Raw genomic sequence first — 22,275 nt, 5'->3', positions numbered from 1 at the left:
TGAACACGTATCACTGTTTGCTTTGGCAGTTACCTTTATGGTCTTGGAAGCCCAAAGTATTACAACAATATATATTTCCAGCAAAAACCAAAGCACACCCCCCCATGCATAAATGCATACCACATATCGTCCCTAATTGCTCTGGGAACTCTTGCTGCTTGAAGAATGGATGAATTTCCAGATTATTCACCAGAGAGACAGAAATTAATCCCCAGATGGGAACTTCAGGTTTCTCTACTTCATACTATACAGCCAAAAAAACAAGTGAAAACCTGTGCGCTGTGGTCTTAGGGCAAGGGTGGAAAGCCTGCTGCTCTGTGACAGCCTCATCGTCTGTAAGAAGAGGAAGTCACGTAACCGCAGAGTGGGTACCCCCATCTCTGCCACGGCAACTTCCTTTTCACCCTCCCCTCAGTCTGTCTCTCTTCATCCTTCACCTATCTCTTTCCTTTGATAACTTTCTCTTCACAAATGATGATGTGAAAAAGTTTTTTGTTGTTGGTGGTGGTTTTATCATTTTCTTGTGGTCCTTGAATTTAGTTTTGTCATCTCTTTTTGTTTAAAAAAAAAAAAAAAAGGAGGCTCTCCATTCATGCTACTGCATCTCCCAAATCTCGGCTCAGATCCCCTGGCCACTTTCTAGGAGAGCGCTCAGGCTACGTACATAATTAAAAAGAACCTAATGACCTTTGTGAAAATAGTAAAGAAATTCTCAGTGCTTCACAGAGCCCTTCCATCTGCGGTACTGTGTGGCCAAAAAGTACACCTCTGATGATTCTTTCCTGCTGGCTGCAGGTTTTACGATCCTTGTGTTCTGGAATTCCTCTGTCAGTCTCTTCTGTAACCGATGGCTTTGACTTCCAGCCCAGGTTTTACAAAGGAATGTCCCCCCTGGCTGTAGGATATCTGGAGCCATGTCCAGAAGGGACAGGCACAGGCTGATGAGCCTGTCATGATCGAGGTCCCGGATCCCCGTGGCATTGGGCGCCATGTCACTCAGAATCACATCTGCCCTCCCACCAGGAAGCAGTTCTAGGACTCTCTGGAAGGTTTTTGGGTCAGTTACATCAGCAGGGCACAGAAAAGTTGCTCCTTCTAGGGGGAATATGTGAAGAAGATCAACCCCAAGCACGAAGCCAATAGGAGAGCTGGGATCTAAGAAAAAAACAGAGAATGTGTTATTTATTTGAACCTTGAATCTTTCCACAAAAATATAATACTTGCAACAAAATAATGAAACAAAAATAAAACATTAGGACCAAGGAAAACAGCTAATGTGCAAATAGGTACACACAGGCCTTTTCCCACTATCCATAAATCCTATAAAATTACATGGTGCAGGAGTGGCGGTCCTCACTCTACATCTGAGGAAACTGAGGCCCAGACAGGAGGTGTCTGTCCCAGAGTCATCCTGAGTGATAGGCAGACCTCCAACTCTGAAATCATTACACTACCTGCGGCTCACTGTCTGTGCAAGAGTTCTTTATCTCTCAGTGGTCTTTTTGATAAACTAAAAGAGAAAATTACATGCTAGTATATAAAGTGCCTCTAGATTAAATCAATAAATCTCTCCAGCTTAATCCAACTCCTCTCAATGTAGAAACTACTGGAAACTAGCCAAAAGATGGGGAAAATAGATACAAAATGAGGTATAAAAAATTGATACTTTGCCCACATTTGAGTAAAACTAGTTATAAAATTTAAAAGATGCTACTGTTTCAGCTTATCTAAAACAAAACTTCCTGCCTCTGACTGCTCTCAGCCCCACCTCCCCCTCTTCCCTGTATCCCCACGTTTGAAGCCCCCCATTCACGAGCCTAGTGCACCATCTCTCCATCAGTCCCCTACACTGAGGAAGGCCGAGGCTCTGTTGATAAACAGGTTGATAAGGGTATAGTCACAGACTTGTCCTCAAGAGCAATCAGGGGAACAGAAACCACTAAAATGAGGTATTAGGAGGTCTCAGTGGTGATAGGCTCAATGGTGAGAAAAGGAACTGACATTCCAACACAAATTCATTCAGTCAATAAATATTGAGCTCAATAAGAAAAAAAAATGGCTGCTCTAAAGCCCCATGAGGTATCCCAGCCACAGGTGTAGGCAGTGGCCACCCAAGCTGGCACATGTAAAGACACCAAGAGTTCACTGCAAACCTACTGCAAACCACTAACGAGGCTGATGTACTAAACTTGAGGGAGCAGCATTCCCAAGTCTGTAATTTCAACAAGTCACTAAACTCCTCTGAGCTTCAATTTTCTCACTAGGATAATGGGTACATCCCTACTCGAAGGTATTTAGGAGACCTCTGGGTGAACTGCCCTATGCTGTTGAAATGCCACTGCATGCAGGTACCCTGACTTGACAGCAGGGAATACAAATGGCCGGGGTATTCGACACTGCATGTGTACACTAACAAAAAACCAAAAGCAACCCTGATGCCCAAAATTAATGTGTGCCTTCACAAAGCGGCTCGACCTCTGCATATCTGCTGGCAGAGGGCAGCTCGCTGTCCCACTCGCACTCCCGGTGGTCAGAAGGTGCTGACAGCAACATGGAGGCCCACCTGTGCCTGCAGCATTGACTCTCTGCACCGCCACCTGACTCCACGCGCCGGGAGCCGCCCCACAGTCTAACACCCGAAGGCCTGGCCGCAGAATCTGGTGCTTCTCGTTCACCTCCAGGAGCTTGAAGGCGCTTCGACACCGGTAACATTCTACCTTGGCAGCCTTCACAAATGGGTCCCTTAAATGCCGCGTCAGCCACAGATGCTCGGCACCCGTCCGATCCTTGCAGTGACTCACAGCAGAGTGGAACCTTTGACGCTGAAAGGAAGCACACAGCAGCTTCAAGTACCTGGTGGGAGGAAAAGGGAGCAAGCAGGTTGGCATCACACAGATCGGAGGGTCGTGAGCTCGCAGGGGCCCTTGGTTCCCACCCATTTTTAGAGATGGGGCTCTGAGGTCCAAGAAGGGAGGTTACTTGACAAGTCCACACAGCCAGAAAGCAGATGTCACAGGCTGAATTTTGTCCCCCCCCTCCCAAAATTCATGTGTTGAAGGCTTAACTCCCAGAAGTTCAGAATGTGACTAGTCGGAAATGGGGTCTTTAAAGAGGTAATCAAGTTAAAACCAGGTCATGTGGGTGGGCCCTAAGCCAATGGGACAGGTATCCTTATAAGAGGAGAGTAAGACACCATCTATGAGCCAAGGAGAGAGGCTTCAGGAGAAACCAACCCTGCCCACACTCGATCTGACTTCCAGTCTCCAAAACAGAATTTCTGCTTTTCAAGCCACCCACTCTGACGTACTTCCTCATGGCAGCAGATGTCTGTACTCTTTAGTCAAGAAGTGTTTTTTTCTCCCCTGAAGGTTTCTTCCATGAGGATAGGTCCCTGCCTGAGGTGCTCTCCATGGCCTCAGAATTTAGCACAGGGCCTGGCCCGGCACATTTCTAAATAAAATTGAACTCAACCTGTGTGAATGGTTGAAGGACAATTTCCACGATTCTTCTGACAAGTTATGATTTCAACAGCTTATTGGCCACCCACAATAGCTGGGCAGGCAGGAGCTCTGCATACCTACCCTCACTGAACTCTCAGAACAAGCTTACAAAGTTTATGCCCATTTTCCTGGAGAATAAAAAATTATTACCCCCACGGCTCCAAAGCCAAAGTTCCTTCAACAGCGAAGCGTGTTGACAAGATTTGAAGACAATGACTAATGAGTCTTGAATCGCTGTCTTCAAAGGGTGTAAGGTATCTCATGGGAAAAAGACTGGCTCCCAGGTGCCAGAACTAATTCCAGAAGTCCGGGATAGTGTAGTTACACAGGCCAAAAATATGAACATTTTCCCCACATACCACCGAGTCCACCAGATTTGGGCCACTGACCACGGACAGCCCCATCCCAAACCCTGGATTCCAGCCACATCAGCCTCTTGCTTCTCAGAAGCCCTATGCTACATCCTTCAGGCCTGCAGTCCCCTACCTGCAGCCCCCTACCTCTCTCCAAAGGCCCTTACCCGATGCCCCCTCTCCCACCCACCCACCTGCCTCTCTCTAAAGGGCCTACCTGCAGCCTCCTCCCCAGCCCTCCTGCCTCTCTAGAGACCTCCTGGAGCCCTGCCTCCAGGGGGCCTTGGCTGGCCCTGCGCTGTGGGTTCGAGGTGCGCCTCCGAGTACACCGCCTGGGCTGTAGACCTCGCTCTCGCCGCCCCCCTGTGCCCAGCGCTCTGCCTCGCGCCCCGAACGGCAGGACGGAGGTGGGACCACCGCCCCCTTTCAGAAGGAGGAAGCTGGGCGGAGGAGGAACCTCCCCCACTCCCCTCTCCGCACGCATTGGCGCCCGCCCAGCGCCGGCTGAGCTCACCGCCCCGCTCACCCTGCCATGGGCGCCCAGCAAACCTCCGTCCGCGCCGCCGGAAGTGACCCGCCCCGCTTCCGGCCACAGGCCCCGCCCCCGGAAGCGGGACGGAGATTCAGACCGAGCGCGGGACCTGCAGCCTGGCACAGGGACACGGGGTACGCGGAGCGGGGAAACTGGGGCGGGCGGCTGGAAGCTGCAAGCGCGCCGGGTTTGTGGAGCCGGGCAGAGGGGAAGCCTGGAGCTGGGGAAACGCGGAAAGGGGAAGGGAGAGCGGGGGGGCTGGGAGCTGGAAGCGCGCTGGGCTGGAGAGCCAGGGAGAGGGGAAACGGGGAGCGGGGCTGCCGGGTTTGGGGGGCCGTGGAGGAGGCGCAGTGGGCCTGGTGAGCGTGGGCGGGAGGGCGGGAGTGGGGACCAGGTGTGGGGTGCAGGACCAAGCAAGGCCCTGATCAGGGAACCAGCATTTGCTGCGCGCTCACTGTGTGCAGGACCGAGCCCTTGTTCCTCGTATACTGTCTCAATCAGGCAAAGGGCCTCAGTTTATAACCGGCTTCAGGCCGCGTGACTAACAAGCGCCCCAGGCCCTAACCTTAGGCAGCTCTCTGAGGACACGAGTGCCTCATGTAGCCCCTGCTCCTGGAGCTGTGGACACAACTAGATTCCGGTGTCCAGTAGACTCAGGTTTTATTACTGACCCTGCTGTTAGGCCTTGGTTTAGACAGCCTCTCTGACCTTAAGTTTACCCCTCTGGAAATGGAGAAAGCAAGTCTTAACTCATACAATTGTTGGATCGATTAAGTGAGATATTTTTTTAAAAGAAGTATATAGTCAGTGCTTAATAAATGATAGCTGGTATCATCATCAAGCTTTACCCAGGAGGCCGGGGCTTCTGGAACGAACAGGTCAGGGTCAGGAGAGAGTACACAGGCCTCATGGGAAGCTCAGCCACATACCTGCTTACCCTGTCTGACCTGCCACCAGCACCATGATCCAGCCTCGAGTCCCTTTTCTCAGACACCGTAACTTTCAAGGATTCCCTGGTCCTGAACCCTGCATCTTAGCCAGGTGTAGTCTCCAGGTGGAGATAGGGACAGAGCAACAGGAAATTTAGTCCTGGTCCTCCAGCAGGGACCCTGGCCAAAGCATCTCCCTCAGAGCCTTTCTTGGGACCTGTACCACTGTTGGAGCAGGAAGGGCCCCTGTGGCTCCAGTATCCACCCTGAGTGCCAGGTCCCACAGCCTGCCCCGAGCTGTGCACAGGGTTTGGAAGCCTGCTGCTGCAGAGACAGAGGCAGATCCCAACAGGCCAAAAGAAGCACCTGTTGATGAAAAGGCCAAGGCCAAAACCTGACCTGTCAACCATTGGATAAATGCATGATTATTTTGGTGCCAGCTGGGAACTGGGGCTGCTCTGCGCTACTGCTTGTGAATATGAGCTTGGAGGTCCTGGGGGTAGGCATGGAGCAAGAAGAGCTTTCCATGGAAAGGCTGTGTCGCCCTCTGTAGCTGAGTGTGGAGAGGGAGAAGGAGCTGTCCTCCCAATGGTGGATCTGCCCTGGCAAGCGAAGGGCCTAGCACTGATGCCCCTGGGTTCTGAGGGCCAGGCCTGTCACTCCAGAAAATCATTTGTTCAGTGGCAGATTTCCACCTGCCACAGGAGCCACTTGTGGCAGAGCTGGGAAATTACCACCAGCCCCCCACCCCCCCATCCCCGCCTCCACCGCTGGAGCGCAGTCCCTGGTCACTGGCCATGGCAGCACATGTTTCATCCACACCCGTCCACACCGAAAATGAGGCTGACCCTACCCTCTTGCCTTTCTCTCAGCACCCAGGGGACCATGGGCACCTCCAGGCTGTATACCTTGGTGCTGGTGCTGCAGCCCCAGCGAGTTCTCCTGGGCATGAAGAAACGAGGCTTCGGGGCTGGCCGGTGGAATGGCTTTGGGGGCAAAGTGCTCGAAGGAGAGACCATCGAGGATGGGGCCAAGAGGTGAGGAAGGGGCAGGTGGGACCACAGACCCAGTTTCCTGCAGGGCATAAGGACTCGGGCTGTGAGCTGTGTAACTGGAGTGTGTACTTAACCCACGAGCCTGTTTCTTCATCCCAAAATGCAAATAAGCACAGTACCTCTTAGGATTGTTGTGACGATTAAATGAGAAAATGCACATAACGGACTTAGAACAGTGCCTGACCTGTGGTGAGTGCTGAGTGTGTGTTAGCTGTTGCTGTGTGGCGGTGGTGACGGGTTTTAGGATGGATCTGGGAAGCTGCTGTGCATTATGGCTTGAGTTGAACGATTCTGCTTCCTCGCGGCACAGCTCAAGGGCTCATCAATCACTTGGGTTCTGCGTTTGTTCAGAGGAGCTAATGATCGTTTTCATCTAAAACCTTCTGCACACAGTCTCACCTAATCCTCAACACAACCGGCTTCACATGGGAAGGAACTGAGGCTAGAGAGGTCGAGAACTTGCCCAAGGCCTCACAGTCCTCCAGACATCAGCCTCTCTGCCCTCCTGCTCCTCCAGTTTGTGCAGATAAATGAGATCTCTGTGTAAACACGACAAAGCACTGCACAAACCTTAGCTCCTGTTAATGTTATTCTTGCTCTGAAAAAGGTTGGCAACCTTAAGGCTACTTTCCCTGGAGCGAACAAAATCCCAAATACACGGTAATGAGGGGCCTGGAGAAGAGGGAAGCTGTAATGTTGCAGCCCAGTGGCTTTTAAGTTTTTTTCATTACAAACCTCAGTAAGAAAGATATCCGCCCATAGAACATACACACTTGGTTGTACACGTACAGCTGAAATAAGTGACATATAACGATGCCTTTACTACATGAAATTCTAATACCTCCTGTTCTATTTTTTTTTTTTTTTGATTGCTGGTTGCAGTCCACTAAGTTGATTTCACAGAGCACGACTGGGTCACAGCCCTCCATTTGAAGAGCTCTGCATGTGACGTCCCTCGAAGTGTCCCACTCCAAGGCCTGGGACCCAGGGCTGCTGCCAAGTGGACACATTCAGTCATTGTGGCAGTGCCAGTGCGATTAGTGCTGTGCTGGGAGGCTGCAACTGGGGAGGGACAGCCAGCTTGTGCCCGTGCCAGGGTGTGTACAGAAGCAACAGCATGGGAGCAGGCGGCCACAGAGGCCTGCATGGCCAACCATTTGACTGTCTTTGATCCCCTGAGACTGCCCATCAGGTTAACGTAGCACTGCCCTGTGTGGCGCTCAGGGACTCAGAGGAACAGGTCACAGCCCCTGCCGGGGCCCATCTCATCAGGCTGCCAGGTTCAGAAGATTGTGCAGAAAGGGTGTCTGGTCCATGCCTGGGAGTCAGAGCGCCAAGGACAAAGAGGGAGGGTGAATCACACCTAGGCACAAGGAAAACTCCCTAAAGACCCGACAAGAGGCAGAGACGAGGGGGAACAGGGCATTCACAGACATGGGGAGGGCTGAAGGGGCTCAGGCCGTGCAGGGAGTGTGGGGAAAGGCCGGGGGCTGAGGAAACTGAATGGGAGAAGCTCCAGGTGGCTGAAATACAGCTCTTGTCTTGCTGGTGACAAGCAAACTTGCAGCCTTGATTTATTTTCGTACAGACTTTCTCGGGGTCTAGGAAACTTTTCCTCCTGCACTCTATATATTATGCATTTCTTGAATGAGACATAAACATAGGGCATCACTCCAGCCCCTCAGTACTGGACATAGATGGTGGTTCCCCTCAGGCCGGGGTTTGAGATTGGGGAGGAGGCTGAGTAAAGCGCAGGAAGCAGTGATTCTCGCCACAGGTGTAACCTGCACGCAGGCAGAGCACCCCTCAGCTGGACGGGGACAGCAGCCCGCTCCCTCCCCTTCCCTCTGCAGGCCAGCTCCACACAGCTGCCAGGGGGCCTTCCCCAAACCCGACCTGGGTTCCCCCTGCCCCCACGCACAGACTCACACCAGCACATTAAAACCCTTTAACAGCTCCCGGCACCCTCAAAATAACCCCCCCACCCCATCTCCCCTCAGCACCCCAAGCTGTTGCCCACCCCACTCTTCCTGGCTCCTCCCCTAGCTGCGGCTCCTCAGCCTTCACATCTAGAAGGTGCCTTCCCCCTGCGGGCCCCACTGTTCTCGATAAATCTCATAATGTTGATTTCCTTCACAGCACTCTCACCCTTCCTGGTCACATTTAATTATTCCCTTCCCCACTCGGTGACGGGAGTGTAATGGGCATAGCGCAGATGGCACAAATCTCCATCAGTGGATTTTATAAAAGTGGGTCCACCTATTTAGCCACCAGGTAGATCAAGAAATAGAAATGGACCGTGGGCCCTGCCCTCCTCCCCGACTTCTGGCGCAGTTGATTTTGGCCGGTTCTAAAACACCACATAGACGGGATCACACACGATGTGCCCTTTTGTCTGGCTTCTTTCCAACAACTTTGCACGTAGCAGAAGTTCATTCCTTCACGTTGTCTTACGGTGTTCCAGCGTTTGAACATACACTTTATCCATTCTGCTGTGGAAGGGCATCTGAGGGTTTCCATTTTGGAGCTATTGCCAGTGGCACTGCTGTGAACAGTCCTGTGTCTTTTTGTGGCCACGTGTACTCTTCCTCGGTGGGCAGTTACCTAGGAGGAAGACTGTACGTGTTCGGCTTTGGTGAATATTGCCGGTTTTCCAGAGTCTAATTGAAACTCCCACCAGGATGAATGAGTTCTGGTTCCTCCAGATCCTCCACAACACTCAGTATTTTCTCTTTTTCATTGTAGCCATTCTGGGGAGTGTGGCGATTGTGGTGATTGTGGTTTTGTCTGCCCTAATGACTGATGAAGTTGAGCACCTTCCCAATGTCTGTGGGCCACTTGGATGCTCTTTTTTGTGAAGTGTCTGCTCGAGTCTTATGCCCATTTTTTAACTGGGTTGCCTTTTTACTGATTTGTAGTTCTTTATACACTTTAGATGTGAGTCGTCAGATACATGTATTGCAAATATCTTCTACTCTGTGGCTTGCCTTTTTACTGTTAATATTTTGGTAAATAGTTTACCATTTTAATGTAATCCCATATACAGTTTTTCTTTATGGTTAGCATTTTGTAGATCCTTTTGAAGAAACCTGCCTATCCCAAGCATAAAAAAATATTCTCCTAAGTTTTCTTCTAAAACTTGTTAAAATGTTAGATCTACAGTGCATCAGGAATTGAGTTGTGTCTGGCATAGGTGTGGGGGTCACATTGGTCTTTTCCATAAAGATACCTAGTTGGCGCAGCATCATTTATTGAAAGCCCATGTTTTCCCTGCACTGCACTCTACTGTCATGGCTCAATGATTTATGAGACAGGAAACCACATCTGCTTCCTTTTCCACTGTTCCTCGGGTACCTGCACAGGGAAGGCCTTCAGTGGGCCCTAGATGGGTGGGCCTCCTCCTGACTACAGATCACAGAATGGTTGTAGTATCAATGGCTTTTTTGTTGTGCAGACTTAATTCACTTATTTAGATCACTTCCCCATGGCTCCTGTGGCTCAGGTGGAGTGGGGGCTGCCCCAGCTCTCTGCTGATACCTTTCTGATACCTGAGCGTCTGAAAGGGCCTGTTCTTCCCTGGAGAGACAGCTGCTCCCCACGGCCTCGATGCATGAGTGCTTTCCTAAGCTCAAGGGCTTCTCAAAGCAGCGACAGGCTTTACCCTGGGACTGAGGTCAAAGTTCAGCACCAGGGCCATGTGCCATACTGCTGCAGCAGCTCCTAAGGGCCTCTGGCCAGCTCTGAAAAGGTGCTGTCTGGGTGCCCATCAGGCCAGGCCTCTCTGTCTTGGTTGCAGTAGACATCTGATGTCACCAACTGACCAGGGTTCATGAAGCTGTAGTGGATAATGCCAGCGCTGGACCACCAGACACCATTAGCTTTTTTTGATGAGTATTCAATTTTGGACTGTGTTTCAGCACTTCATCTTTATCCAACCATTGTGCCCAATGCTTGCAATTGTCAAAAAGAATCCATGTTTCATCACACATAACAATACTGTGTAGAAATTGTTCCCTTTCATGTTGTGACAGCAAAGAAAGGCAAGCTTCAAGATGATTTCTCTTCTGATGCTCATTTAATTCATGCAGAACCCATCTATCCAGCTTCTTTACCTTGCCCGTTTGTTTCCAATGGTCCAATGTTGTTTGAATAGTAACGTCAAACCTTGCTGCTGATTCATGCATAGGTTGAGATAGATTCGCTTCCACTAGAGCTTTCAGCTCATCATTATCCACCTTGGTCTCAGGTCATCCACATGGCTCATTTTCAAGATTAAAATCACCAGAAAAGAACTTCTCAAACCATCGACGTGCTGTGTGTTCATTAGCCACATCCTTCCCGCTTTGTTGCTATTTCGAGCTGTCCGCACTGCATTGTTTCAACGATGGAACTCATATTTGAAAATAACACAAAGTTTTGACTGATCCATGGTTTCACAAAAATTGCTCTTGAAAAATTTGAAAGATAATCACAAGCCAAAGTGTGTGTTTGAAAGACCGAAGATGTACTGTCACAACAGAGAGAAAAAAAAGACGTGTCAAAGTGTAACATCAGAGATATCAACTGTCAAACTTAGTACTTAAGGAAATCGGACATTTCATACTTAATAACCTAACTTAATAACCTAATTCAGTACAGATGCCCCTCGACTTACAGTGGGCTACATCCTGGTAAACGCATCAAAAGTTAAAAATATCATGAGTCAGAAAGGCATTTGTGATAACACAGCTAGCCCACTGAACATCCTAGCTAAGCCTGGCCTGCCTTAAACGTGCTCAGAACACTTACCTTAGCCTACAGTTGGGCAAAATGATCTAGCACAAAGCCTATTTATAATAAAATGCTGAGTATCTTGTGTAATCTAGCAAACACTGTGCTGAAAGTGAGAAGCAGAACTGTTGCCTTACCCAGGTTCTACTTACTAGAAGTTTCTACTGAACCCCTCATGCTTTCACACCATCATCAAGTCAAAAGATCCTACGTCAGGGACCGTCTGTACACGTGAGGGACGGGAAACGCTGAAATCAAGCTGACACTTAGGGGTCCCAGGGCCCAAACAGCCTTGCCCATCCTGGGGGAGAGCTGCCATCAGCCCCAGGCCGCACACTGCCCGGCCTCCTCACCTGCACGTCTGAGTGCAGCCTCCCCTCGGAGACCCGGTGCCCGGCCGCCCCAAGCCCGGCTGCTCAGGAGAGGGCCCTGGAGTCTGGCACAGGCTTGATCCACCACCACGCTGCCCTGTTCTCTCTGGGGGGCCCCAGAGCAGGCCCTCCCCACTCACCCGCAGGATGGGCATGAGTGGGGACTCACTCCCGCTCCCCCCAGGCAGGCACTTGGACCAGGATTTGTGGGGCCCATGGCGTCAGGTGTGTGGCTCGAGCTGCTCTTCCTAGCCAGCATCCCTGCCCCGCAAAGAGCAGCAAGGACTGGGAGCGGGACTGCCGCGGGGTTTGCCACGCCCACCACCCCTCCACTCCAGAGGTGCTGGCTGCTCTGTTTTTAATGTGATACTCATCCGCCTGCTGTCTGGGGAACTGAGCACCACAGAGATGCTCAGACACTTCAGCAAGACTGTGGCAGTGTCGTCTTCGTCTGCCTAATTATGCCAGCCTGTGAAACGGAGCTTTAGCTCTGCCACCAAGGAGATTATTGATATTTCATACGCATCCGTGTACTCGGAAAATTAACTAAAATTAGTCAAAACATTCTATCAGTAGGTGAAGTTTTTAAGATAAGCGCCAGCCTGCTGCCCAAGAGGCGGGCGAGCCCCGCTGAGTGCTTCTGTTACGTTCAATTGGGGGCCGTTTGCACCCCCAGGGGACAACACACACGCATCTTGTTAGGTCAAGTCCAGTGTGAACCATCTCCATGAGCAAATGCTGATTCCAGGTCTGCGTTTCCTCTCCAGCCCGTAGAGCCCAAGTCTGTTTAACCCAATGTGTGTTTCTTAAATGAACAAAGCGGTTTCCCTAATTACAGACAGAAAGTGATCATGCATCGTGTCCCTAACATAACTTGGGAGATCAAAGCTAAAAAAATGTTTTTACAAACAGTAAATGGCCAGACATAATAAGAATGTTTTTACAGAAACTAGTAAATACAGGGCAGTGGGGAAGTGAGAAACGTCTCTGAGGGAGGAACAGGCTGAGATTCAGGGCCACAGTGGCCGTGGGTCCCCAGGGTCCCAAGCAGGGTCTTCCGGGAAGTGTCTGCCGAGAGGCTGAACGAGAAACCAAGCAAGCACGAGAAGCAGTTTGCTCAGGATGAGAAGCTGCTTGTCACAGGCTTCCATGATAGCCAGAAGGGGGGATATTTTATTTTTCCATGATACAGAAAAGTTGAGAAACTGGTTGGATTCCTTGAGGTGTGGAATGTCACGCATCCGTCTCTTGAGAAAAGCACAAGGTATAAATTATGTTTACATTTTGTAAAGGGATGCACAAAGGAGAAAGACCTCCCCGCAAGGAAACCACTGAAATGGCACCAAGGGTTCTCAGTGATGAGTTCATGTGTGTTTTGGTTCCTGGATTGTCTGCAACAAATACGTAATTTTTAAAATAGACTATTTAAGGGGAGCAATTCTGGCTGTGTACAGTGAGTCAGGGGGCTTGTTCCAAGGCACAGCAGCACTTGGGTGCTTCCTGGTGAGGTTAGCCCCTTACGGCCCCCTCCACACACAGCTGGCTGTGCCAGGGAAAGCATCCCAAGAAGGGGTCCATGGCCAGAGAGGCTTAAGTGTGTGTCCTGTATGTTTCACCTGTGCAGGGTGCTGGCCCCCTGGCAGAACCAAAGTTAAAACGAGAGCTCCTCCTGCAGGAAAGAGGCCACAGAGGGCCGTGGTCTGACCCTGTGTTCTCAGGGCAAGGGCACAAGGCCGGAGAGACATTTCCAGGGGGCAGGAAGGGGCAGGGTCTGGGCTCCTGGAGCCTCAATCAGGTGGCTGCCGTGAAGCTCTGCTGCGGGAAGAGCACAGGGAAGAGTGTGAGGAAGGGGCGTCAGTCCCAGCACTGCCACCCACTTGTCTTGAGGCCACGGTTGTCACCTGGTACCTAGAGTGTTCAGCTAGGCCTGGGCACCCCAAACGTGTGGCCCCTCCCCAAAGCCCCTTTAACAAAACCAGTTTCTTAAAGGTTCAAGTTAATTCCAGAGCTCCATCAGGTTGGGACCTACTAACACATTCTAAGTGACATCTCCCTGGGCTCCCAGCCCAGTCCATTGTGGCACTCCCTGGGCCACCGCACACATGCTCCATCTTCCTCCCCTTGCCATTCTCGGGGGTTGTGTGGGAGCCCGGGTGCCTCGCTGCCAACCTGCTTCCTCCGCCTCTGCCCACAGGGAGCTGCGGGAGGAGAGCGGCCTGGCAGTGGACACGCTGCACAAGGTGGGCCGGGTCGTGTTTGAGTTCCAGGGTGAGCCTGAGCGGATGGACGTGCACATCTTCTGCACAGACAGGGTCCAAGGAACCCCCGTGGAGAGCGATGGTGAGTGTGGGGGGAAAGCCTGTCTCATCGCCCAGCCGGGAGAAAGGCGGCCAGCCCACACCAGGCCTGAGCACCAGGGCAGCCCCGCAGCCCTGCCTCCCTCCGGCGCACAGCCAGGTCGCTGCACGCCAGCCCGGGGGCCGGGTTAGCGTAAATCTGGGCTGAACACCAATGCTCTTCCTTTTCACCCCTTGGTACAGAAATGCGCCCTCAGTGGTTCCCACTGGACCGGATCCCCTTCAGCGACATGTGGCCTGACGACAGCTACTGGTTTCCACTCCTGCTTCAGAAGAAGAAATTCCATGGGTACTTCAAGTTCCAGGGTCAGGACACCATCCTGGACTACACGCTGCGCGAGGTGGACACCGTCTAGCAGAAGGTCAGGGCCGGCCCCGTGGCTTGGAACGTGACTGGACGGAAAGGAAAATAAAGGTCTTCTGCCTCTAAACCTTCGCCAGGCACCAGCTCGGCCAGCCCAGTCCTGTCCGCAAGACGTTGCCAGGTGTGCCGGGCCGACCCACGCTGTGGGACAGGGTGGGAGAGGAGATGCAGGGCTACAGGGAAAGACAGTGTCCCTGACCATCCCCACAGTGACAGCTGGCCAAGGAGAGCCACGTGTGCGTGCTCAGCACCCCGGGCTAGAAGACACCACACTTCCAACCACCACCACCTTTTGAGAGTCATCTTTTTGCAGTGGGGGAAACGGAGGCGTGGTCAAGGGCTTAGGGTTAATACCAGGTCTGATGCATCATAGGCTCGTCCCCTGGCCTGCCTCAAGTCCGTGCTACACAACTTACAACCTGACCCGACTTTCATACACTTAGTAACAATGTTCCTGCAAGTTTGATTAAAAACTCCAGCATGCAGACCACTTGTAAACAATTCCAGTTTATTGCGTGTAGTAGTAACTGATTGCTGCAGCCTCATAAAGTGCTTTATACATAAACTACCTCGCGCAAAGCAAGAGAAAAGGCCTCAAATACAGAGAGCGTTCCTGACTCGGTGTCCCTGGTGCAGCCTGCCTCCTGCACTGCCTCTGCGGCCTGACGCCAGGTGTCTGCACGACTCCCCTGCATGTGCTGGGCACAGGCCAGGAGAGTCATGGAAATGTCTGCCTTCGTCCATCTACAAAGCCCAACCCCCTCCCACCACGAAGGCCTTCCTTGACACAGACAGGATCAGCAGCAGGCAGCCTCTCCCAGCAGGGTCACACCTTGTAGTTCTCCCACCAGGCCAGGTGAGGCACGTGGGCACTCCCTGCTCCCCTGCCCAGGCAGCCCACAGCCAAGGGACAGAAAAGGGAGGTGGGCTCTGCCGTCCCCAGGCCACCTGTCCTGTCCAGCGGGGCTCATCCTGCTGACCTTTAGGAAGCACCTGGGGTGGGAGAGGCAGGACTACAGGAAGGGTGCCCACCTCCACGGAAGCCAGGCTCCTCCCCACCCCTGCCTTTCCCTCACCCCTACTCTCATCTCCCTCCCCCTTATCCCTGCCTTCCTCCTCCTTACCCCCCCACTCTTGCCCTCTTTACCCTCACCCCTACCCTCCTCCCTTGCCCCTGCCCTCCTCACCCCTGCCCTCATCTCCCTCACCCTTACCCCTACCCTCTTCACCCCTGCCCTTCTGTTCCTCACACTCCCGCTCACCCCTGCCCTCCTCACCCTTCCTCCCTAGCCCCTCCCACCCCTGCCCTCTTCCCTCTCCTCACCCTGCCCTTCTCAACTACACCCTCATCCTCTCAGCCTCCAAAACACAACACAAGGACCTTGTTCCTGAAGCCACTACAAGGAGAGGTCACCAGGAAAGTGATCCCCTAACCACACTCACTCACCCGGGAGTAAAGTTCTTTTCAGGAAAGTTCGTTGGGAAATCTCGGTGCTAGAACTCTCTTTCACGGCCTGATTAAGGAGTGCGTGCCTTGCCTACTTGAGACTCCGGTGCCAATGCCCACAGCTCTCTCCCCATGACCCCCATAGTCCCATAGCCGGACGGGCCCAAGCAAGACAGGACAGAGGACGCCCTGCAGCCTTCTGCCCAAACAGGGTCGTGCTTTAAGGCCCAAGCATCATGGCGTCGGGAGGCAGTAGTCCCGTGAGCAGCACAGGCCCACTCAAGTGCCTGAGAACTTGTTTCTACAGAGAGTGAGAAAAGCAAACGCAGACCTGCTGCTCAGATCTGGGGCTAGTTAATCTCCAAACTCCCGCCCTCTCGTCTGGCCAGGAGGGAGCAGCTGGCCCCACAGCAGAGGTGGACCCAAGTCCCACAGCACCGTGTCCTCCCAAAGGGCCCGACGTGGCTACCGGCAGGACAGAAAGGCCCTGACGTTCCCTCTGGCCTGTGGATGTGAACTGGCTTATCGCAAAGGGTCCCCGTCTGTGCAGCACACAGAGCGAGCCCCCTTCCGGCCCCAGGGCCCGCACACTGCAGAAGGGAGAAATCTGCGTCAGAATGAGAGGACAGTATCCCTGGACGGGAGGAACCTCAGAAACCCTGCAGTCCGTTAGCACCTATTCCAGCGCCTCTACCTGGCCAGTGACACCAGTGGGGCGCCAGGGAGGCCGGTCTGGCTCCCAGCCCTTGGAGGAAGGCCACACGTGCTTGCTACAGACGGGATTCGGGGAGTAACACGTCCAGGCCTACGGTGGGCATTGTAATCCCACAGGGCTCGGAAGAATGGCTTTCTTCATCCCAAGGGGAACAGCCCAAAGGATAGCCGGTCCCCTCCATGAGTGGGTGGCTGGGCCGCCAAGTGCGTGGAGAGAAGCCGGGAGGAGGCTCTTGTCACCCAAAGGAAGGAAATCGTTTAAAAGGAGGTCAACCCCAGCAACGCAGATCCCCCCTCTAAAGCCCCAGCTGAAAGAGAATGCATTCCCCGTTCCCCCCGCCTGTCCTCTGCTCACCCTTCCAGCCTCAATGCCACACAGTGTGGGGACACTGGCCACCCAAAAGCGAGGGAAATCCATGCAATGGAAAGAGCAGTTTCCTGCACTCAGACATGAGGAGCCGCAGTCCTGCCTTTGTCCTCCACTCCTCAGACCATGGGACACACACAGGGTCGCGTGTCTGCATGGAGTAGCACGAGGACACTCAGCCCCGGAGATCAGTCCCAGACCAGGGCTTGAGGCATTCACTGGAGCGTGTCCCCTAGAAACTAACACCGTTTGCACCCAGCAACCTTCTGCAGCAGCAGGTGGCCGCCTCACCTTCCCTGTCCACCTACTGCATGCGCACAGCGCAGTGACACCACCTGGAGCATCTGCAGGCGTCGGGTAATGCTGACCCCATGGCAGTGGTCAGCCACCACATCCAGCCGCAGAGCAGTCCTGTCCTCCCTCTCCCTTGCTCACTGACCCAGCCCCCGAGAGTAGTCCCTCAGACTGTTCTAGAACCTGAGCACCCCTGACGCTCCCCCAGGCGTTATCTGCTGTGAGCCACGATCCTTGCCCCTCCCCAAGCAGGGCAGGAGGAGAAAACCGCTCCAGAGAACCCTAGCACCTGCGCCAACCGCCCGGGCTGGACTCTGACAGAGGGAGGGGCCGTCGGAGGACAAGGCGGTGTGGCAGCCCCCGAGTGGTCCGCTGTTTCCGTGGATGTCACTGGACAGGCGCGAGATGGTCCACTGGCCTGGCCCCAACCAGGGGGGCACCACAGGGTGGGGAATGAAACAGGGACACAGCGTTTGGAAAGAGGCTTTAGTGAGGCCGCAGGGAGCTCTCGTCGCAGGCCTCAGGCACTAGTGAGGACACACGCCATCCTCTGGTGGGGAGCGCGGCGGGGTCAGCGAACTGTGTGGTCCCGCAAAGAGGCAGCTCAGCTTGGGCTTCAGGTCGTTCCATACCTTGCTCATCTGAGGGAGAGAGGGACACTGGTCAGCAGGGTGGGGACCCAGGCTCCCCTCCGAGCCGCAGGAGTCCAGTCCCGCCGTGGCCCTCCCACTTGCCAACACAGATGCCCGAGTCCCCGCCCCAGAGATTCTGACTTCGTAGGTCTGGGGCAGGCTCTGCGCCCCAGAATCTGCATCTCGAACAAACAGGTGGTTCTGGCATGAACTGGTTCTAGACCAGGATCCAGATGGCCACCGACCTGGCCAGTTGCAGCTGCCTCCCAAATGGTCTGACACTCTCCATTGTCCACCCTAACCCACCCCACACCATTGCCAACGACCTTTGTGTGCTGCAGGTCTGAGATCGTGCTACACGCTGCTCACAGGCAGTCCTGGTCCTGCACACAGAACCACCAGCTCCCTGGATGGACCCACTGTGGCCCCTGGGCTCTGCGCAACCTTGTCAGAGCATGAGACGCGCCCCCTCTGACCAGCCCAGCTCTCTACCTCTCCCACCAGCGTGTGTGTTCCTCGGTGACAGGGACAGAGGTAAAGCAGCTGGTGCCAGCACCAGTCAAGGACCTGGGCCCAGGTGGCTACCATGAAGTGATCGCCGCGTCGGTCCACCCCCTGCTGACTGCCCAGGCCCATCTTGGAAAGCTAGTAGGCTCACACTTTCTGTCATTTTTCAGATGGGGAAACCGAGCCACAGAGGTCATAAGAGGTCATCAGTCGTGGAGCTGGGATCTGAGATAGGGGTTCACTCATTCTGGCCTGAGCTCCTCCCACTGCATCCAGAAGCCAGGGGGCCACAGGCAGACACAGCCCTGTGTAGGGGTGATCATGGGGACCACACAGAGACCAGGAAAAGAACCGGACGCTGGCCATTTTCTCAGTGTTCCTTCAGCCTGGCCAGACACACGAGCCTGCCAGGCTGCTTAGAGATGGACGCAGGCTCCAGTCATGTGGCCCGAGACTACCCAGGGCAGGAGCCTGCTCAGGACAATTCAGGCCGGTCACCTCAAAGGCCTGAGGAAACACCCTCTGGAGGCCGCTGACCAGGGGTTTTCAGAACATCCAACCTGCGGTGATGACTCAAACCTGATTCCTGCCACCTCTCGCTGGCTCAGCCCCAGGGCGCCAGAACTCCGAGCCGTACCTCTGACTCCTTGGGTTGCTTGGAAGGCAGGAAACCATCCCTGTGCAGTGGCTCTCCACCCCGCCACCACCTCACCCCCAAGGATCACAAAGACAACTTCGCAATTACAATTCTGGCGACGTAGAGACCAGGAGATCTGAGCAAGAGCTACGCTTTAGGGCCCCATGCATGCCCCAACTCCGCCGAACCATTTCCCAGGTCAGCCAGCTGCCAGGGCTGCCAGGCTGGGAGGAAAGGCACTGGCACAGCAGGGGCGGGGCAGGCGGGCTCACCTCCTTGTGCCCTTGGATCTGGGAGTTCACGAAGGCCCCGAGAATGTGGGAGGTGAGGGGCAGGTAGACGTGGATGAGCTGCGTCTCCTGGTGCAGGCAGTACAGGGAGAAATAGTTCCGAAGCTCCATCGTCTGAATCGCATTCTCTTGCTGCAAAGCAAAGAGCCTCCCTTTGCGGCCGGCCCAGCCAAGAGCCGGAAGAACAGGAGGCCCAGGCAGCGCCCATCCTGAGCCAGGGGCTCTGCTCCTCCCCTCTGTAACTGCTGCAGGGAAACCTCCACAGAGCACCTGGAAGGTGCCGGGGGGAGAGAGCACCACAAACGGGGAGCGGGGGTGCTACTCTGGGTGCAACAAGGACGGCTCTGGGTTCCGGCCAGGGCCAGGTGTGCAGAGGCTCCCACGGGCCTGTCACCTGCAGCCGCCTCCTGCCTACCTCCACAATGCGGGACTCGAGCTGCTCCACAGACTCGGGCTCACGGTTCTGCACGGCCGCACTCATCATCTGCCTCTTCATCAGGCTGTACTTGTGCAGGGCCCGCTGGTGCTTGTGCAGCACCCCCCGCTCGTGTCGCTCGCACAGGTCCTGCAGGAGGGCGGCACTCACCACTGGCCCCGAAGCCCCCAGCAGAGCCTGCGCAGGGAGGCCCACCTTCCCACACAGCCCTGGCTTCTCAGCCTTTCTCCCTCCCCCGGAGTTCCACCCGTGGAAGAGCATGAGGTCATCCTCAAATGCCCTGACCCTGACCAAGGAGCAGCCGAGACTCACTTTGTAGGACTGGAGCAAATCCAGGAAGAGGTTCAGTTTCTCCACCACATCATTCTCTTCCTGTTTACCCTGGAAGACAAGGGGCGAGTTAACCAACAGGACCCAGAGCCCCGCCTGGTAACTCAGACCAGCTGCAGGAGCTCCTAGAGCCAACAGCCCGTTCTGCAGAGGAGCCCCTTTCTATGTGACAGCCCACCCCACGCCAGGCAGGGAACCCACCCTTGGAACACAGCAGTGTGGGTGGGAACCAGGGCCTTGGTTCCAGCAAGGACAGCCCCCACCTCAAGCTAGTCGTCCAGCACTGCCGTGTCTTCCTCCCTTAGAGCTTCCCAAGCCAGACACACGGGTGCACACACACGTGCTGGGGCGCTGGGCGCCTCGGGCCTGCCCCCAGCAGCTCCGCCCAGCACTGCAGAAAACCTGAGCTCCCACTTCAACTGTGAGCTGAGTCAAAAAGGGACAGTACTGCTGGGAAGAGGGGGCATCCCCCAGCCTTAACAAGGGGGGAGGAAGGAGGCCCGGGAAGGGGCTCGAGGGGGGAGAAGAGGCTGCAGCTGCAGGAAGGACGGGTCATGCTGAGGACATGGGGAGAGAAGTGAACAAGGCTACTTAGGTGCTCAAGCTGACAGGTGAGGACAACGGGGACCAGGCCACAGCAGGAGAGAGGCAGGCAGGGAGGCTCCCTTTCTGGCTCCTGCACACGGCTCTGCGCACGAGCAGTACAGTGACAGGGACAAGTCGACAGGTGCATGGAGAGCCCACAGCAGCACGGAGGGCCGCCCTGTCAGTGGAACAGGTGCCCTGGTAACGATAGCGGGAAAGCCCTGCCCTAGCAGTCACTGCACCGTCCTGGGCACACAAGTCAGCATCTACGGGCCGAACACCACCAGAGACTCCCCTGGCCACCAGCATCCACCAGCAGTGGTATTTGGTGGAGACACAAGGACAGACCAGCACAGGTGCTCAGGGGTGTTCTTCAATGTGAAGAGTCAGTGCCAAGGCCCTGGGCTCAGGCTGCCATTGTAGAGAGTGTCTGTACTCTGGGGACAGCAAGGGGTCGGGGAAGGCACGGAAGGGGCAGCGAGTTCTCTCCACTCCCCCCAGCCCCAAGCAGCAAGACCACGAGGCTCACCATAAACCCTCCCAGCCACCACGGCAACAAAGCCAGGTGTCCTGGGGACCCATCAACACTGACACCTGTGGCACAGGCCATGACCGTGAAGGGGTCCAGCACAGCTCACACCCTCAGTCCCCAAGGCTTGAGGACACCTCAGGGAGACCAGGCTCCTGGCACAAGGGACAGTGCGGGCAGAAGACCGGGAAGGAAGGACAGAGCTCTGCGGGCACAGCACTGCACTGGGAGCCAGGGGTGCCGCTGGCCATGCCAGGCCTCGGGGACCCCGGGACGCCCCACCCACACCCAGCCCTCACAATGGCTGAACGAGGAGACTCCCAGCCACCGATCCCACAGCCACAGCCGCCCAAGATTCTGCCACTAAGGCGCCAGGAAATTAACAGGTGTGATAATGGTTTCTTAAACTCAGAAAGGAAAACATCCACTGGCCCCCGGTGCCCTGTTCCCACCAGACTGGGCAGAGGTACAGAAGGCCACAGCTTCCTATCCAGTAGGAGCGGGGAGCTCGGGGGCCCCTGCCTGCATTTGCCACTAATTCCCATTTATGGCTCAATGCCACACAAGAACCTAAACCATCAACCCAGACAAAGGCCCATCACCACGGAGGGCACAGCCCCTGCTCTGAGTCTCGCTCGTCTTGCTGGGAACAGTCACCCGCAGCTCCTGACTGGTCTGGAAGAATAAAACTGGTATCAGTAAAACCAGCATTAGGAAGCAGTCTGAGGATGTCTCTGATTGTTCAGCAAGGATTGAGTGAATTTTAGCTGTATTAGATGAAAGTCCTGGTGGGTTATTTAATCCAGTCTCATGTGAAAACTCGGAGGAATATTCAGGAAACAGCACTTCTCCAGGAAGACTCGCAGAGCTGGGCAGACCGCAGACCTCAAACTGCTACCACACCAGAAGCCTGAACCTTCCCTCCCTCTTCAGGATGGAGACACAGCACCCAGATCCGAATCAGAACGTGGACATCACCTGACTAGTGATTCGTGTCCTGTGCTCTGCCGAACCCCAGGGGATCGCCGGCACCCACCGAGCTCCCTGCTGAAAAGGGAGCTAGGAGTGGTGCAGTCTGGGTCCCTGCAACCGGGTCGGCTTCATTTTTATGTTTTACACCCTGAGCTTGGAGAAAAGGTTCAACAGGTTTACAAACATAGTTTTTTTAAGAGGCAGGATCTCACTATGTTGTCCAGGCTGGCCTCAAACTCATGGGCTCAAGAGACCCTCCAACCTCAGCCTCCCGAGTAGCTGGGACTATAGGCACACACCACCA

The 22,275-nt window shown here is 54.5% G+C and overlaps 3 protein-coding genes across 5 annotated transcripts in view; 1 reads left to right on the top strand and 2 right to left on the bottom strand.

The window, feature by feature from the left end:
* NUDT1 (nudix hydrolase 1) overlaps positions 1 to 14,680 on the top strand; it is a 36,304-nt gene extending 21,624 nt beyond the window's left edge. Inside the window, exons 1-4 of one of the 2 annotated variants that reach the window (XM_069486647.1) lie at positions 4,464 to 4,519; positions 6,187 to 6,351; positions 13,705 to 13,850; positions 14,051 to 14,680. In XM_069486647.1, coding sequence (XP_069342748.1) covers positions 6,200 to 6,351; positions 13,705 to 13,850; positions 14,051 to 14,223 — 471 coding nt within the window. In that variant the 5' untranslated portion in view covers positions 4,464 to 4,519; positions 6,187 to 6,199 and the 3' untranslated portion in view covers positions 14,224 to 14,680. Of the gene's footprint in view, positions 1 to 4,463; positions 4,520 to 6,186; positions 6,352 to 13,704; positions 13,851 to 14,050 lie in introns of those variants that run through there. The other variant, XM_069486649.1, reaches the window with a different exon arrangement.
* On the bottom strand, positions 49 to 4,421 carry MRM2 (mitochondrial rRNA methyltransferase 2). The gene is made up of 3 exons (XM_069486646.1): positions 4,380 to 4,421; positions 2,564 to 2,853; positions 49 to 1,155 (listed from the first exon to the last, which is right to left on the bottom strand). The coding sequence occupies exons 1-3, from the start codon at positions 4,385 to 4,387 to the stop codon at positions 713 to 715; spliced, it is 741 nt and encodes a 246-aa protein (XP_069342747.1). The 5' UTR covers positions 4,388 to 4,421; the 3' UTR covers positions 49 to 712.
* Positions 14,681 to 14,743: 63 nt separating the features above from the next.
* SNX8 (sorting nexin 8) overlaps positions 14,744 to 22,275 on the bottom strand; it is a 40,478-nt gene continuing 32,946 nt past the window's right edge. For both annotated transcript variants that reach the window (XM_069485846.1, XM_069485847.1), the window contains 4 exons: positions 19,868 to 19,936; positions 19,535 to 19,684; positions 19,102 to 19,251; positions 14,744 to 17,694 (listed from right to left, as the gene is read on the bottom strand). In XM_069485846.1, coding sequence (XP_069341947.1) covers positions 17,581 to 17,694; positions 19,102 to 19,251; positions 19,535 to 19,684; positions 19,868 to 19,936 — 483 coding nt within the window. In that variant the 3' untranslated portion in view covers positions 14,744 to 17,580. The remainder of the gene's footprint in view (positions 17,695 to 19,101; positions 19,252 to 19,534; positions 19,685 to 19,867; positions 19,937 to 22,275) is intronic.

The sequence above is a fragment of the Eulemur rufifrons genome, chromosome 14 (genome assembly GCF_041146395.1).
Source record: "Eulemur rufifrons isolate Redbay chromosome 14, OSU_ERuf_1, whole genome shotgun sequence".
In the NCBI taxonomy this organism is placed as follows: Eukaryota; Metazoa; Chordata; class Mammalia; order Primates; family Lemuridae; genus Eulemur; species Eulemur rufifrons.
This window is presented reverse-complemented; position numbering and strand designations above follow the sequence as displayed.